The following is a 16,673-nucleotide window of genomic DNA, read 5'->3' on the forward strand; positions in this document are numbered from 1 at the left end:
ACGTCGCCGCGTTCGCGAACCACATGCAAGAAACCCCTGCATCGACATTAATTGAACGGCAGACCGCAGAATCAGAAATCCATGCCACCCTCAAGCCGCCAACGTACCACTTCATCGAAAACGCACCGCGATCATCCAATTTTGCTCTTTCGCCTGCTGCACACCCCAATAATACTCCGCACTTGCACATCTCGCATCTCTAGCATCTCTTCAGAGCTGGCTCAGGATCACCTTCCGTCATACATTCTCTGATCATTACCCGGAGCGGTTGATCTTGTACTATTGTTTTCACATGGGATATACAGTTATTTTTAATTATGGGCAATTCAACCGCCATTAGCATGGGAAGGAATACCTGTCCGTTTGCATTCCGGTCTTGGGAATAAAGGGGGGTCTTGTAGGACCCAACCCGGTGTTATTTGGAATATTATTTCCTCGTCATTTTACGTCATCAACTGTACTTATAGAGATAGCATCGACGGGGCCCTTCTCTTCGTTAGAAAGGCCTCGCGTGCGCTGGATACCCCCACGGGAAGGATGGTGGCAGACTTCACGACACGGAAATGGGAACGGGGTTGCTTCTACGGAACAGCCATGAATGATACCGGGAGATTTGCGCTAAAGCAGTCGAGCCCATAACGGAATGATATGAACAGAACTATTTTTACTCTTACACTTACTCTTGACTTTATTGCGGCGATTGGCCTGTGAATTGTGATCGTGCTATGTGATCAAAACCAGTTAACGGCAATTGTTCTAACACGATCTCATTTGCTCAAAACGTGATTCCGTCTCCCCATATCCCTGATTTCGGCCGGATTCGAGCATGCGCCCTTCTCCAATTGTATGCAATGATTTCCTCTTTTGGGTAATTCTATAAGTCAGCCCCACGTTTTCTTAATTGACTACCTATACCATGCGTGCGAGTCATGGTCCTCGTAATTATCTTTTGTCACGCAAAGTGGTGGAACGACGGTAAAGGACGTAAGGGGGAATGCAGAGTCGGTGAATAGGGAATAGGTCGGCTAGGCAGTTCTGGCATCAAAATGCGATGGAGTTCACAACAACCCAGAAGCCTGGGTGAGACGCCTGCGGCTCGCGCGCGGCCCGCTAGGGAGAACAAGAGGGGCTGTCGCGTTCCCTCGATCCTCCCTTACATCATGACGCCTACCTGGGCAGCGTGATTCGACGATAACAGAGTCACGGCAAGTAACAGAGGGTAGGCCGTCCCCTTGGGTCGTCGGGATCCGATCTGATACTACTACGCAAGAAGTCCACATCATCGGCTAAACTAGGTGTTAGACCATCCAAACCCCTGGCGCAATCGTGATGACCGCGGAAAGGAGCGCATTACTATCCAAGGTATACAGAAGAGTTAACGGAACCGGCGTACCGGTATGGTGGATATGCTATGTTACAGAGTCGTGGCTAGGTATCAGAATGAAAGCTTGCTATTAGACGTACTAGCAGAACTACTGCGTAGGTAGTGAGTAAGCTCTAACGGTTCCGTCCCCTCGGACCAACCACCATGACTCGTGAAAACATCCCATTCCTGACGATGGTAACGGCGCATCGCTTCCCGAATCACTAATCATGGAAGGGGTGAGGCAGGGGCATTACACGAGTCAGACATGAAAGTCCCATAATCCCATATCAGATGATTGCTAATCTGCGGCGGGCAACAGCTAATAGTTCGATATGCCTACTAGCGTCGATTACAATCTAGGCAAATCCTCATCTTTAGGGAAACGCATATTCCGCGCTGCGGTGATGAAGCAACGGAGCGGAGTGGGGCGGAAATCAAGTCGCGAGCCCGCCCCCCCTTGCTATTATGTAGGTATTGTTACTGCGCAGTGGCAGAAGTGGCTGGATCTTCCCTATGCCAGGTTTCTAAGACATACTGGACATGTTCCCCATCTGCTAATCTCAGATATGCAACCAAGGTAACTTAACTGCCCAACGGCCCTAAGATGTCGGCGAAATAGGGTAGGGCATTGGTGCTGTAGCGGTATGTATGCGTATGTGTATGTATGTACATGCTTCTTGCTGCTAACGGACCGCGTGACCCGTTGCTGCACGGAAATAATCGATGCGATGCGGGTGCTATTCGTTCTGGTTAGGCGCCAAATTCCAAAGTGCCCGCCCGACGCCGTGTCTTTCAGAAACGTGGTCGTCTCTTGTTTTTTGCTTCCCTTTCTCCCCTGCGGATGATCGTGATCGGGGAGAAGGGGTAGCGACTGTGACCTCCGCACGAAGGAAGAAGCCAAGCCTAGACGGAAACGATCTGAGCCGATAAACCTGTCTCAATGCGCCTATGTATGTCTCTTGTCGACCCGGTCTAAGTTAAGGCCACTTAATATCAAGCTGGAGACCTGGACTTTTTCTTTTAGCACCGTTAATCCGTTAATATCAGTGAGCACTTGAGCATAGGCATAAGTGACTAATCTCTAGTTGGACGATCTTCTTCCCGCCGGTCGTTCTTAGATCGGCAGCAGGGTCGTCGCGTCTTCGCTTATTTGGATTCTATGCGTACACTAAGAATCTAATTACCAGACTTTCGTACGTACACTACAATCGTGCCGCACGTGTTTAGATCTAGTTCTTTTCGGTTAGTGTGTAATATCTGAAAATTAATGCTTCGTTCCATCGCATCGAACTATTCTCTTTTCGCCACCCCCTGGATCATCAGGGGGAGGCGAAAAAGAATAAGGAACTTAAATGGGCTGATGGAAAATAGGAAATGAAATAAGATTGTATCTAAGTAAAAGATAGTAGAATACAACAATGCATTTTGCCGAGAATAGCCTCGCCTAGCCTCGATACAATCATGTACATTTAGTACATATGCTACATTTGATCTTCGTATCTTCGGATAGGAGAAATCTAAAAATCAAGAATGACCAGAACGACCAACCGGCCGATAGCAAATCATCGTCGGGATGTCGATAGCATGACGTCAAAAACGACCGGGGATCGCCTCGTGCTTATCACCATTATCACCACGTGCACTAGACCCTGAAACGCGGCGATAACTAAAGCTGGGGATGATTTTCGAGATGTTCCCATTATCATGAACTTTATAGGCCTGCCATTCGGACGATCGCTCGCAAGCGACAGCTCAAATCGGATAGCGAGATCTTCTTATGGATCCCGTAATCACCGCTCCCGGTTGAATCTTGTCCATTGGTAAGGGTGTTGTCGCGACGAGACCATCCTGCCGTCATAGCGCAGAACTACGAGACCTTGTCGTCAGCCTCCCGAATGCTACACTGCCGCCCACTGCATTACCTAGTATTTCCCACCACCGCTGCACGACTGCACGGCTGCGAACTCATGGTCTTATCACGCGACTCGGCCTTTCTATTGGTTGATTCAGAGTCAGGCGTACTAGCCTAGCTGATCTACTCCCCATAAACCGGCTGAGATATAGCGATTGTCTCGTTACTCCAAGACACAGGACGGTCCCTAGCCACTTGTCGTCAGCTGTGTCGTCCATCTCCCACACAATGACTTTGGAGCTACGTGTTTGGGGGCCGGCGTTCGACCTAGACTCCATTGATCCCGAATGTCTAGCTGCCATTACATGTTTCCGTTGCTCCATCCCCCGCGAAGATTGGTCCCTGATCGCCAGCAATGACGCCGCCGCCAGTCCTGATTGTACGAGCCCCATCGCGATCCTCCTTAATTAACCCGTTAAAACACATGTCTTGACCCCCAATCCCCTCCCCTAGTCACATGTTCAAAGACCAAGTCTCCCCAAGACCTGAGGATTTTCAGCTGATCAAACATCTCGCAGACCGCCTCCCCGCCCTGAATCACGAAGGTATCTGGACTTCTGGGTATACGGAAATCGTCTCGTACCTTACCAGACAAGGCATTTTGCACATCGACGATGACCTCACACCGCTCCAGAGGGCTGATGCTCTGGCTTGCGCCTCCTTTCTGGCGACCCGCGGCGCTGCTCTGGTGGCCATGTCGCTCTACGTATCGCCAAGGGCGTGGGCTGACATGACCCGGCCCGCCTACTCATCCCTCCTTCCGTTCCCGCTCACGTGGACCGTGCCCCCGGGCCTCCGCACCGCCGCCATCGAAAAGGTCGAGAACCTGGGTATGGGTTCCCTCGCGCCCGAAGGAGATGCCGAGGAATCTCCGTCCGCGGGCCCAGCTATTACGACTTCCACCGGCTTCCTCAAGCTGCGCGACCGCCGCGGTCCCAGCGAGGTCATGCAGCCGGAGAACAAGGCGGCGATCCGGTTCCAGCACTTCGCAACCTCGTTCTTCGAGACCCTGGAGCAGCTGCGCGGGGACAACGAATTCTTCCTCAGAGACGAAAAGCCGGCGTCGATCGACTATCTGGTGTTCGCGTACCTCGAGCTGACGCGCGTGCAGACGCCGCACCCGACGCTGAGGAACGCGCTAGAAGGATCCTTCGGGAGCCTAGTCGGCTTCTCGAACGCGATCCGGGAATCCTTCGCCGCGCAGGCGCTGGAGGCTGACCACAACGGGCTGCCTCTGAGGGATCCTGAGCCGAGGCGCGTGCTAGACCTGATTGGCCGCTTTGCGGAAGGAGCGCTGGAGTCGGTTCCGGGCTTTGGGGGGAGCTGGAGGAGGTGGCGTGTGGGTGGTGCGAGGAGTGCTGGAGCTGGAGATGGGAATGCGGATGCGGGCGCGGATGACGTGAGCCAACAGGATATGGGTAGCGTGATTATGGCTGCTGCGGGTGCGGTCGCGGGTGCTGCTGCGTTGGGCGCCGTGGCGCTGGTTAAGGCGTTAGGTCCGTTTGGGAATGAGACGCATCGCTTCGAGATGCAGAAGAATCGCTTGGGTCAGTTTGACGAGATGGGCGCCATTCTGACCGGATTACCTGTTTGGGAACAATCTGCGCCTCAATGGGATGTGGGGAGTCTAAGCTTGGGTGCAGGCGTCGATGTTGGTGTTGAGTCGGAGGTCGAGCTGAGGGATCGGGTGCAGTAGCGCGGTTGGAGGGGAGGGGAGGGGAGGGGAAGGGGAGCTGAGTTGGGCTGAGCTGAGTTCTGTGGGATTCAGCTCCTGTAGCTCCTGTGGCGGATGACTGTGATGGAGGGTTCATGGACTAAGGGGTGGGTAGGTGGGAAGGAAGGAAGGAAGGATATCGGGATTTGATGGGTTCATGGTGGGTGGGTGGTGAAAAGCAAGGGAAATGCATAGGATCCGTGGGTTAGGTACTAGTTAATGAGTTTATGAGAAACAAAATGAGAGATGAATTGTTAAGCAACAAGGGACTTTGGACGGTGATGTGGTGACCGGATAGGGGTATCTATCACGTACTTCCCAACGTGAACATCTACCTATCCGTCTTGGTATCTACGGAGGTATTTTGATATGCGACGAAGTCCCATTGCTTGCCGCTTGTGCTTGGTTTGTCGATTGTTGGGTATACTATGTAGGTGTGTGTATCGCCTGTCTTCGCTGACTTCTGGAAATAATGGGAATAGGGGCCGTGATGTAGATATCAAATCCCCTTGTGACTGGCACCCTAAGTCTATTAGGTCACGTCTTCTGGTCTGCGGTTCATGTTCATCATCAGCCTGGTACGGGTTTCTTTTTCTTTTATATGGATGTAACAACTAGCTTGAGGTAGGTATGTAATTCTTTCTGTTAATTCACCGGTGTTATCTTGTTCTGATGAATAGGGGTTCATTACTTCTAGCTCAGTTATACCTCTATTTGTTTCTCCACCTTTTCATTCTTTCGTTCGCAGCTTAGAGTCCGCTTACTAGCTAATCCATTTCACGTCTAATGCCCACATAAAGGAAATGAAATCGGAAACAATGTTCAACTGACTTCCATATCACGTAGCTCTTCCAGCTATCTACTTCATATGAAAGCTTCTAACCTAGGTGTGTTATTTGTTAGGCGTCAGGTTTGCAATCGCTGCTGTAATTCCGCACCCAAACCGTGAACTCCTAGTGTCAAAACAGCATCCAGTGTATAGAACCACCAACAAATCTTTTGAGCGAGCCACACGAAATGTGGATATTTCAAAAGTCCTAATCACGATGGAGATATCGGCTAGATGAACAGAGACACCTCGCAACTGTCGTCACGAATGCAAGTCACCAACAAGACCCAACACGACAGACCTCTCGTTTTCAGAATAAATTTGTTGTACTTCTATGATATCCATGATATCTAGTACTCTAGCCTCCTTCGTCATTCTGACATACTAAGTCTAACCACGACTCGGAGTTTTTTTTACAAATACTAATACGGTCTACATTGGGAAGGTAGTCACAACACAAACTACTAGATCTGTCGGATTTCCTTCCCAACCATCTCCGGGCGCTCCAGTTCCCACTCGTCACGAAGCACCGCAAACGTCAGATCGCTGACGAGCAAGCTCTGTCCAAGACTCCACACAAGAGTGATGGCGTAGAAGAAATTGGCGTTCCCGCTGCCGGCGTAGATCCACAGGTAGTAGAACGAGGGTCCCAGAAAGGTGGAGTAAAGTATGGTGGACGTGGATACGAAGCTGTATCGCAGGAGCGGGAACACATGTCTGAACAGCGGTACCATGCCGAGGAATAAGCTCGCATCGGCAATGCTGGGATAGGGCTTGAAGATAGCAAAGATGCCGAGCAATATGGTGAGCACAGCAAGTGGTTGTGTGCGAATGCGGAACGAGAGTCCGCCAACATAACACGAGAGGTGCAGCCAGAATACGGCTAGGAAGAAGGCACGGAAGCTGTCGAACATCTCAACGAAGAAGTACCACCAAAGTCCAACATTAGGGGTAAGGTCCGTCAACGTCAATTGAACGCCATAGGTCGAGGTAAGAAATTCCCAGGATCCGGTAAGGAGGTAGGAAACTCCGAACAAAATCGAGAGGCAGAGTGACACTGCCACGATGTTGAGGCCTGCAAATTGCAATAAGGATGATGTTTTGTTTGAAGCGTGCTGCCGGTCGTAGGCAAGTAGTATTAGTGGCGGTAGAAGTAATGCGGGATACATGGAGAGGTAGGTCGCGAACGAGAGAGCGAGCATAGAGTTAAATGGGTTGCCGGATATCGCCTTCGCTATGGCGTGTAGGATGGCGCATGTAGTGAAGACATTAGTCGGCCGGGCCATACATGTTGCGATTGTGAATGGGTTAAAGAGAAAGCTGCAAGTCTATCAGCAAATTGTTGAGTATCAGGGTCGGTATGGAATCTCATACATGGCCGCAACGATGTATCCGCTCCACTTCCTGTCCTTGCGAGCCGAGGTGAAGAGTCGCGATGCGCCGGCCTCGCCTGACTCTGCAATCTTGTAAAGCGCGTCGGCGCTTAGTAGGTCGACTATAATGTACAGGAGATACGCGAATATGGGATACGTGGCCGGGTCTGGGAGGAGGGAGAAGAGCGGGAGGAGCAACGGGGCTTGGTGGTAGACGCCGCCATCGTAGGGCGAGACATTATGATTATATAAAAACAAGCCTTCTTGCACTAAAGATATTGTTAGTATCTAAACTTATGAATATCGGGGCTGATTGGCTGTTCTCACGTCTCTTGAAGCTCGTTACAGGAGTCGAAATCTCGACTCGGTCAGTCAGCAGATCTGGTAAGCCAGGAAAGAAAGCGTATAGAATTAGTCGCAGTAGAGTAGCGGCGGTATATAAACCGGCTGTCTCCTGGAAATGCATTTTACCGCGATTCATAATGCAGTTCCATCGTCGAGGATGGTTGTGGTTTTGTTCAAGTCTCAACTTGAAAAGTGGTTGGATGTTGAAGGAATTGAGTTTATTGTTGTACCTAAGTATTCGTTTGGTGTTCGATAGGTACTCGTATTCTCGAAATTCGATAGGAACACCTTAGCTCTTTCCAGCTGGAGGTTTTGCAGGGCTTAGAGCAGGGACGGGTTGTGGGACTATGCGAACGTTAACAGCGTTGCTGGCAGTTAAGCTTATCGATAAAGACGCTAGAACAATAGAGGCTTAGCTCCTTACCCCAGCAAGCGGTAAAGTCTGGCAATTTTGTGGTGGTAGCAAAAAAAAAGTAGAGTGGGGCTGCAACTTTTTTATCTTTATCGAGGTTGTCTTCCAGTCGATAACCTTAGAATCTTCACAGATTGTCCAACTCTCAGTTTTCGACGAAAACGAGCAATTGAACTCAGGTCTCAAAATGGGTAGGATAAAGAAGAAGGGTGAGGCTGGAAATGCCAAAAACTATATTACACGAACACAAGCTGTAAAGAAACTCCAGATCAGTCTTCCAGATTTCCGAAAGCTATGTATATGGAAAGGGTAAGGAAAATACTCCGATCTCTCTGCATTGGGTCGCATGCTTGTTCAATTACTGACCTGGTCTCAGTATCTTCCCGAGAGAACCTCGAAATAAGAAGAAGGCGTCCAAAAGTTCCACAGCCTCAACCACATTCTACTATGCCAAAGACATCCAATATCTTCTGCACGAGCCCTTACTGCAGAAGTTCAGAGACCAGAAGGTTCTTGAAAAGAAGATTTCTAGAGCGCTTGGTCGTGGCGATGTTGGCGACGCAAGCAGACTTGAGCGCAATGCTGCAAGACCCGAAAAGACAGGCAAACCGCGATATACTCTCGACCATGTTATCCGAGAACGATACCCGACCTTTGTCGACGCCTTGCGCGATCTCGACGACTGTCTCTCTATGCTTTTCCTCTTCGCCAACCTCCCATCTACGTCTACTGTCCCTGCTAAGATGATTGCGCGATGCGAACGGTTGTGTCTGGAATTTCAGCACTACTTAATCGTATCCCAGAGCTTGCGCAAGTCTTTCTTATCTATCAAGGGTATCTATTACCAGGCGAGCATTCAGGGCGAAGACATCCTATGGCTCGTCCCTTACAAATTTAACCAGCGAGTGGTAGGAGACGTGGATTTCAGAATTATGGGTACCTTCGTCGAATTCTACATGACCCTTTTGGGTTTTGTCAACTTTAGATTATACACCTCCGTTGGCTTGAAGTACCCACCTAAGTTCGACCAAGCTAAAGATGAGAAAGCTGGTGAGCTTGGCGCCTTCCAACTCGAGGGCAATGCGACTGCCATTACGAATGAAGCCCCTGCGCAGGTGACAAACGGCGACGCGGAGGCTGGACCGGATCCAAAGACCCAGGCTGAAGTTAACAAGCTTATCAAGGAAATGAGAGAAGTTGACGTCGATGGAGAACGCGAGGCTGAAGCGGATAAGGACGAAGCTGCGACTGATGCGATCGACAAATTTGAGCCGGCTGCACCAGGCGGTGATGTTCTGCCTCAACCTACCTACTCGGGTAACGAGCCTGAATCCTTGTTCGCGAACTGCACATTCTACCTGTCTCGAGAAACTCCAAGACAGCCAATAGAATTCATACTCCGCGCATTCGGCTGCAAACGTATTGGCTGGGATGCTGTACTAGGCGAAGGCGCGTACACGACGGACGAGCGCGATCCGTCTATCACACATCAAATCGTTGACCGACCAGTTATACAGGCTAGTGTGCAAGAAGAGGGAGATGGTGAGGATAATCAGACATCGCAGAAGCTCGCAGTTAACCAGAGAATGCCTGGTCGAACATACGTGCAACCGCAATGGGTTTGGGATAGTATAAACGACGGCGAAATGAAACGACCAGACCTCTATGCCCCTGGAGCTTCATTGCCGCCTCATTTAAGTCCATTCGTGCAAAATACCCAAGGAGCATACGACCCAACGATACCGCTAGAAGAGCAACAAACCGAGGGCGAAGCATTGGAGGATAGCGAAGAAGAGGTAGACGAAGACGAGGCTGACGAGGATGAGGAAATGGGAGATAACCTTGCTGTCAAGAGCATGAAAGTTGCTCAGTCCGACGATGAAGATGAAGATAGCGATAATGGCTCATTCGGAGGTTTCTCGGACGATGAGAAAGAGGCCAATGGGGACGACGCGAATGAATCGGAGGATGATGAGCAAGCTGCTGAGCTGCAATACCAACAAGAACTCGAAGCTGAACTGACGGGCAAGCCGATTAAACAAACCCCCTTAAATCCCCAAGCGAAAGCTAAGGTGGAGGCAAGGAAGCGACTCGCGAAACAAGCTAAAGAGGAGGCAGAAGACCTTGAAAGGGCAAAGGGAATGCTTAGCAAAAAGAAGAGAAAGCTATTTGAACAGATGCAATACACCAACAACAAGAAGAGCGCAGAGGACCAGAAGCTCAGGGAAAAGAGGAGAAAACTAGAGAAGCAAAAAGCTAGGGCAAAGGCGTAATGGTTCAGATAGAGGTCTTTCTGGTAGTTATTCTGATAATACTATTACAAGTGTTTTTGCAACGTTTATATGATTGTAGTAAATCTATATGCTATAGGAATCCCCGTGTTGTGAATAGTGACATGTTTCGCCGATTAAGTTTTGCGGCTCTGCCTAAGTCAGGCTGCAAAATTTTTACATCAATTGAAATCTGTGAAACTGAACTTAACTTTCTCATCAATTTGCCCACTTTTCCTCTTTCCATATAAGACTTGCAAAAGCGAGCATACTATGGCATCCGCGGCAGACGAGTCAAATAGTCAAATACCCGGCGAAGATGCCGATGTCTTGTCTGATTCGGAAGAGGATGAGCGGCCTAATCGGTGGCGCGGTCCTAGCACTACGTGGCGGGACTTCAATAGCGAAGAAATCGCTACGGCGACCGCGCTCAAAGAAATTCAGAACAGGGATCTATCCGTGCACCTGTATAATGCGTTCGCGCTGAAGCAAAGATACGGAAGAGCGAAGGAGGGGGTGGCGCTGGATGGGCCGGTGGCTGGCAAGGTAGGTCGATTGATTTTAATCACTGAATAGCTACTATAGTACTTGTCAAGAATCAGTCAACTTTATGACATAGATACTGACGAGCAAGCAAGGATATAAATGCCGCGACGGGACAGCTCGTCCAGCCAGACGAATGGCTGCCCCAGCGGTCATGGACGGCTTGGCCGATGCGCGCGGATAAGGTCCCGCCGGTACAGGATAGCCGGATGAACGACCCGGACGAGCGGTTTACCCTCAGAAAGCCCGTTCGCGAGATGCCGAGTTCTGCACTAGAGGAGATTATCAGCGGCGAGATCCTGAGGAAAGCAAGGGAGAAGTTTAATGCTAGACCCTGGGCGAGGGCTGGCGCGTCTGACGAGGAGGCGGACGATGAACCGGGTGAGGATGAAGAAGATGAAGAAGAGCAGTCGGATGGAGAGACGGTGGCATCGACGTCCGCAAGTGGTAAATCCGGGTCGAAAAGCAGGTCGAGGTCAAGATCGAAATCTGTGAAGCGCGAAAACGCTAGTGGTGATGAAAAGATGGACGTTGATGCACACCCATCCGTATCAAAACCACAAGATGAGCCGGATAAGAAACCTCGTTTGAAGCCGGCGGTATCTACGGACGACGATCTATCGCACAGCCTCTTACGGCCGTCCGTACGACACATACTCGCCCAACTGGACGCAACGCTTATGGTTTTACATAACGTGCAGGACTCCGCGCTCAACTACCAGTCCGACTCTAGCAACTCCGAAGCGTCGGATTCTTCGCGGCGTAGTAGCCACAGCAGAGGCAGAGCATCCAGACCACGCTCGCGCACTCCGGCCGCCGACGGTGTAAAGCGGTCTAAAGGCAGACCCTCGGGCCCTTCATCCCGGACCAGATCTCGCGCACGATCAAGAATGCGGGAGCCGACGCCGACGCCGTTAGCAACCGAGGAAGAAGGCGACGCGCCTAAGAAGCGCACCGGAAGGCCGAAGAAGACGTATCCTCGCCTCGACGGCGAAACTGACAGGGAATTCGCTATTCGCATCGCTAGGATCCGCAAGCAACCTCTCCCCGTCTTCTCCGACGAGGAACCCGGCCCTGAACCAACTGCAGATGGCCGTGGAAGGAGAAGAGGAAGAGCAGAAGCTAGATCAATAGACAGCAGCACCTCCAGCGACGCCGACGGCGACGGCGAAGAAACCGCCGGCCCCAGCACCACCGCGCGCCCGCATCGACGCAAGCGCAAGCTCCCCGCGGAAAAAGAAGGAAAAGCCACTCGCACCCCCTCCTCATCATCCGCCTCCACCGCCGCGAGCAAAAGCAGCAGACGCCCGCGCATCGGCCTACGCGACTGGCGCGACGTCCTCGGCGCCGCGGCGCTGTCGGGGTTCCCTCCCGCGGCCCTGGACCGCGCGGCGCGACGGTGCGCGGATTTGTTCGCGCAGCGCGCTTCGCTGGTTACGCTTCCGGAAGTGCCTGCGTCTGCTTCTGCTTTGTCAGCGAGGAAGACGGCGGTGGGGAGGGAGGTTGTGTATGGGCCTAGGATGGGGTATCCGCCTTTGCTGGATCTGGATGAGGATGAAGATGGGGGTGGGGATGGGGACGAGGGTGGTGGAGGGGAGGGTAATGGGGGGAGAAAGATGAGAATGGCGATACGTACACGAGGGGGGAGTTTGGCGCCGAGGAGCGTTGTATCCGGTGACGAGGAGGGGGACGAAGCTAGGCCCGAGGAAAGACGGACTCGGAGCCGGAGCGTCTCGCGGACTCGTGCGCGCAGCCGTCCGCGCTCGGCGTCCGCGCCAGGCTCGTTCGTGTGCGCGGTGAAAGACTGCCCGCGGGCCGCGGACGGGGAGGGGTTCGCGTGGCGGACGAACTTGCTCCGGCACCTGAAGCTCGTGCACGGCTGGGCTCCTCCGACTTCGACGACGTCGGGGTCGGAGGGATTACCAGGTTTGGCGGGAGAGGAGATGACGGCGGAGGAGGTGGATAGCGAGGATGAGATGTACGGCGCGGTGCACGTCGATGGGTTCCTTAAGCCGATAAGGATGAGGTCTGGCTGGAGGGCGGCGGATTCGTGGAGGAGGGCTAGGAGGACTGGGTACGGGGGTGGGGTTGTGGAGGGGAGGGGGAGGAGTAGGAGTAGAGGGAGGAGTAAGGGGAGAGGTGGGAGCGAGGCGGATTATGATGGGGAGGGCGATGGGGATGGGGATGTGAGGATGGGTGGGAGTGGGTTTGATGGGTGAACCTTGGATGGGGATGAGATTTGCGTTAAGGGCATAGGTCTACTGGATATCTTCCTATTTTCATGCCCATACTGTCTATATGCTCATGTCTCCTGAAGTTCCTTCTCACGATTCATCATATTCAATTATCTTTTGTCTCGTTATTACAAACACCCCTATTAAACATCCCCATCAAACAACCCCTCACGCCTTCTCTTTAGCAGCAAACTGCCTCTCAACCTCATCCGCAAAATCCCCTATCGTGTCAAACCGCCACCCAAACGCAACCTTATCCTTCAACGCCTCATAATCGCCCCCGACGCCCCGTCCCGTCCTCTTCTCCCCGCCCCGCGATATCCACACACTCGGCAACCCCAGCTCCTTCGCCGGCACATGGTCCGCCGTCAAGCTGCGCGCGACATGCAACAGCTCGCCCTTCTCCCAATCGACGCCCAAATCGCTCCTCAAATGCCCAAACAGGTACTCGAAGTTCTTATGCGAAGGCTTGTAAGCCCCGATATCCTGCGCCGTGTACACGGCGTCGAACCTCGCCGGCGCGAGCTGCTTGTCCACTGTCGCGCCGATGTTCTGGTTATCCACGTTCGACAGGATTGCCAACTTGTAGTGTTTGGCTAGTTTCTGCAATCCGGACACCGTGTCTGGGAACGCGGCCCAGGTCCCGGGGGCGTTGCCGAACGGCTCGGCGAAGCTGTCGGGCAGGCCCGACAGCGCGAGATCCGAAGTCGCGAACGCGGTTATGGCTTCGGCTAGCAGCTCGTTGTACGGCAGCGTCGGGTGCTCGCGCTCGTAAGCGCTGGCTTTATCGTTGAGGAGACGCATCGCTTCGAGCGGCGGGTCGGTGTTGAGGGGGTGTGTGGCGGGAAGTTGCGAGGTTAGCAGGCGCATGGTGTTGAGGAAGCCGGTTTCCCAGTCGATGAGGGTGCCGTAGCAGTCGAAGCTAGGTAGAGTTTGGGTTAGTAGTGGTTTTACGCAGGGGATTGGTGATGTATGTAGGTGGGTTAAGAACGGAAGGGAGGCTGTCTTTACCTTAGAGCTTTGAAGCTTGTTAGGTCGGGGTACTTCTTTTCGGACGCCATTGTTCCTCCAGTCTGAGAGTTTCTGAGAATTGTGAAGCTATTTGGAATATTAATGGAGTTAAATTCGTGAATTTGCGGTCGATTGATGCGGTATTTCGAAATCCGATACCATCATTCGGATATTCCTACATTTTCAGATTTGCTTGCGTCACTGGCACTTTTATGTAGAACCTGACATTACATCACCCTTGGCGAATAAGGGGTAGGTGATTGCCCGAAAGGTCGAACCCCTCACGACAATCTCCAGAATTTCCTAACTTTATTCTAGATGATGTCTTTAGAAATACGGAGCAGCGAATCGTAGATCTGACTTTTGATAGCAATTCAAAGAATTGCCGTTTTGGGTAAGTATTGAGTGGGTACCCGAGTCTTTCGGAGGGAGTGCATGACGACAAGGGCGTAGATGACTGCCGGAAAGCGGAGTCCGGCGTGGGCTTTGAACTTCGGCGCTTCTGGATAAATCACCTGGTGAGTGTAAATAAAAATATTTCGCGAATCTTGCGATGATACGAAAACGAATACCTATGAATTATTAGAGATATTATCATTCCACAGATAGCGAATCTTTAATCGCCAATTGGGCCTTAGACTCTCCGTAGAATGTAGCAAAGTAGCTGAAGTAAATTTTCCCAGGACGATCACTGCTTCTGCTCAAGTAGCCACTTCACACCCTTAACAGTATCCTCCACGAACTCGCGACTTTTCTCAAGTTGAGGCCAATTCGTCCAGAAATAATGACCAAACCCCTTATACAGATCCAACCGCGTCTTCACACCCGCCTCCTCTCTCAACACCCTCTCATAAATCAAACCCTCGTCCCTCAGAGGATCCAACCCACAGATCTGAAAATACGCCGGCGGAAGCCCACGATGTCCGTTTTCCATCCCGCCGTATAAGAAAGGAGTGATGCGCGGATCAGTCCACGGTGCTTTCAGGATCCTGTGTAGTTGTTCGGCCCACTGTGCACCGGACTTGATCTTGAGCACCGGGTCGATGTTGGTGGTGACATCCGGATGCGAGAGGTACTCCTGGCGATATCGTGGCGAGATTAGTGATGGTGGGGTGAAGCCCATGATTGCCGGTACACAGAGGTACTGTCCTGTCAATGGCGGGTCGAGCTTTTCGTCCCGTGCGATGTGTGCGAGAACGGCAGTGATATTGCCTCCGGCCGAACCACCACCAATGATGAAGCCAAGAGATGGGTCTGCGCCGAGGGACGTCGCGTTCTTAGCTGCCTAGTGAAGGGGGCAGAGTGGTGAGCTAGCGAAATAATACTGCTAGGGCAGGCTCTTAAAACCTACCCATTGTAATGCATCCCAACTGTCGTCGACCCAAGTCGGGAACGGGTACTCGGGTGCAAGCCTATCATACCCATCCGTTTAGCCTTCTCCGGTTACTGCAAGGGGACATATATTGTCTCTACCTCCAGAACATCTTCGTTCCTGCTGAGGACCATTTGACGAACTCACTTACCGATAATCGACATTCACGCAGATAGCGCCAAGGTCCCGACTAAAGAGCCGGCAGTTTGTCTCCTCGTCGCTTATATCGCCCATGCTGAACCCGCCCTCATGATACATGACAATAAAGGGGCTCCCTTGCGCCGGCTTCTCGACCGGGCGATAAATCCGCACCGTGATCTCCGCGCCGTCGCGAACAGTGATCTTGCGATCTTCCTCGCTGACCTGGTCCGGTATCGGACCGGGAATGTAGCGGAGGTGATGCTTTTCGCGAAGCGTAGCGGCCCGGTGCGCTCGGTGCGCCGAATGAGAGTCGTCGCCGTAGTACGGGTCTGAAGGTTGTGGATCCCGGACTGGAAATCGGGCTAGTGCCTATTCCCGCATCGGCGCCGTGGCCGTGAGTCAGGGACGGGGTAATGCTATGAGACATTCCTAAGCGAGATAGAGACTCACGTCTACCATGGCTGGGTCCATGACGCCGTATGATAGGAGTTCTTCTTCGGTGCGGGGCGCCATTGTGAATACTGTCTATAAGAACAGAAAACGGGTAATGTGATTCTAAGAAGAGGCTGAAACATAATACATATCAAGTACCTATTGTAGGTATAAATGCAGGATAAAGTATGTAACCCTAAGTGCCGTTGTGCGCGGATGCGCAATGTCGTCATCTACGGCATAGACGCCTCCAGAACTGGAGGTTTTGAAATCTGAAAATGGCATCCCACGTGACCTCTCACCCCATCAGAATAGAACACGGTTGACAACTTTGATCATTTTGAAACCATTATCTTTACCTAGATAATTCTTCAAATGTAATATCTTAGCTTGGTTATGCGATGCAAAGTATTAATATGATTACCTGTGCGTCGTTGTTACCAAGAGATCTTAAAGCACAGGAGTGTCGCTGGCTAATCAGGGAGTAGGGCTTCTGTGGCGCAGAATTCGAAAGCTGGAGGGACGATTTGAACTGGAGTGCGTCAGCTTGTAGGTTAAGTTTCAATAGCTACCTATAGCTTGAGCTTTTATACATAAAGTTAAATCGGGACAAAACTTTAGTCGGGGCGACTACCTAGGTAGATTAAAAGGCGAAGAGCTCCCAGTACCCAAAATGCAATTCCTCCTCTTAATCAGTGTTCATGACACTGGCTGTTCTT

The 16,673-nt window shown here is 51.7% G+C and overlaps 6 protein-coding genes across 6 annotated transcripts; 3 read left to right on the forward strand and 3 right to left on the reverse strand.

The window, feature by feature from the left end:
- The first annotated feature begins 2,852 nt into the window (after positions 1-2,852).
- Positions 2,853-5,168, forward strand: F4807DRAFT_317373 (Tom37 C-terminal domain-containing protein). Its single transcript, XM_047995126.1, has 2 exons — positions 2,853-3,657; positions 3,797-5,168. The coding sequence occupies exons 1-2, from the start codon at positions 3,507-3,509 to the stop codon at positions 4,972-4,974; spliced, it is 1,329 nt and encodes a 442-aa protein (XP_047849303.1). The 5' UTR covers positions 2,853-3,506; the 3' UTR covers positions 4,975-5,168.
- Positions 5,169-5,674: 506 nt separating this feature from the next.
- F4807DRAFT_445629 (PIG-U-domain-containing protein) lies at positions 5,675-7,866 on the reverse strand. Its single transcript, XM_047999747.1, has 3 exons — positions 7,522-7,866; positions 7,196-7,463; positions 5,675-7,141 (listed from the first exon to the last, which is right to left on the reverse strand). Exons 1-3 carry the CDS (start codon positions 7,673-7,675, stop codon positions 6,286-6,288), a joined length of 1,278 nt encoding a protein of 425 aa, XP_047849304.1. The 5' UTR covers positions 7,676-7,866; the 3' UTR covers positions 5,675-6,285.
- A 187-nt stretch (positions 7,867-8,053) lies between these two features.
- F4807DRAFT_445631 (Pescadillo N-terminus-domain-containing protein) lies at positions 8,054-10,292 on the forward strand. The gene is made up of 2 exons (XM_047999748.1): positions 8,054-8,260; positions 8,328-10,292. Exons 1-2 carry the CDS (start codon positions 8,139-8,141, stop codon positions 10,222-10,224), a joined length of 2,019 nt encoding a protein of 672 aa, XP_047849305.1. The 5' UTR covers positions 8,054-8,138; the 3' UTR covers positions 10,225-10,292.
- Positions 10,293-10,494: 202 nt separating this feature from the next.
- Positions 10,495-12,983, forward strand: F4807DRAFT_465288 (uncharacterized protein; the record flags this gene model as incomplete). The annotated part of the gene is made up of 2 exons (XM_048002259.1): positions 10,495-10,767; positions 10,860-12,983. The coding sequence occupies 2 exons, from the start codon at positions 10,495-10,497 to the stop codon at positions 12,981-12,983; spliced, it is 2,397 nt and encodes a 798-aa protein (XP_047849306.1).
- Positions 12,967-14,397, reverse strand: F4807DRAFT_317449 (haloacid dehalogenase). Its single transcript, XM_047995127.1, has 2 exons — positions 14,010-14,397; positions 12,967-13,920 (listed from the first exon to the last, which is right to left on the reverse strand). The coding sequence occupies exons 1-2, from the start codon at positions 14,057-14,059 to the stop codon at positions 13,167-13,169; spliced, it is 804 nt and encodes a 267-aa protein (XP_047849307.1). The 5' UTR covers positions 14,060-14,397; the 3' UTR covers positions 12,967-13,166.
- On the reverse strand, positions 14,379-16,035 carry F4807DRAFT_471748 (putative lipase/esterase; the record flags this gene model as incomplete). Its single annotated transcript, XM_048002955.1, has 4 exons — positions 14,379-15,294; positions 15,361-15,421; positions 15,533-15,891; positions 15,973-16,035. 4 exons carry the CDS (start codon positions 16,033-16,035, stop codon positions 14,698-14,700), a joined length of 1,080 nt encoding a protein of 359 aa, XP_047849308.1. The 3' UTR covers positions 14,379-14,697.
- Positions 16,036-16,673: the final 638 nt, after the last annotated feature.

The sequence above is a fragment of the Annulohypoxylon truncatum genome, assembly GCF_022578515.1.
Source record: "Annulohypoxylon truncatum strain CBS 140777 unplaced genomic scaffold F4807scaffold_51, whole genome shotgun sequence".
NCBI classification, from domain to species: Eukaryota; Fungi; Ascomycota; class Sordariomycetes; order Xylariales; family Hypoxylaceae; genus Annulohypoxylon; species Annulohypoxylon truncatum.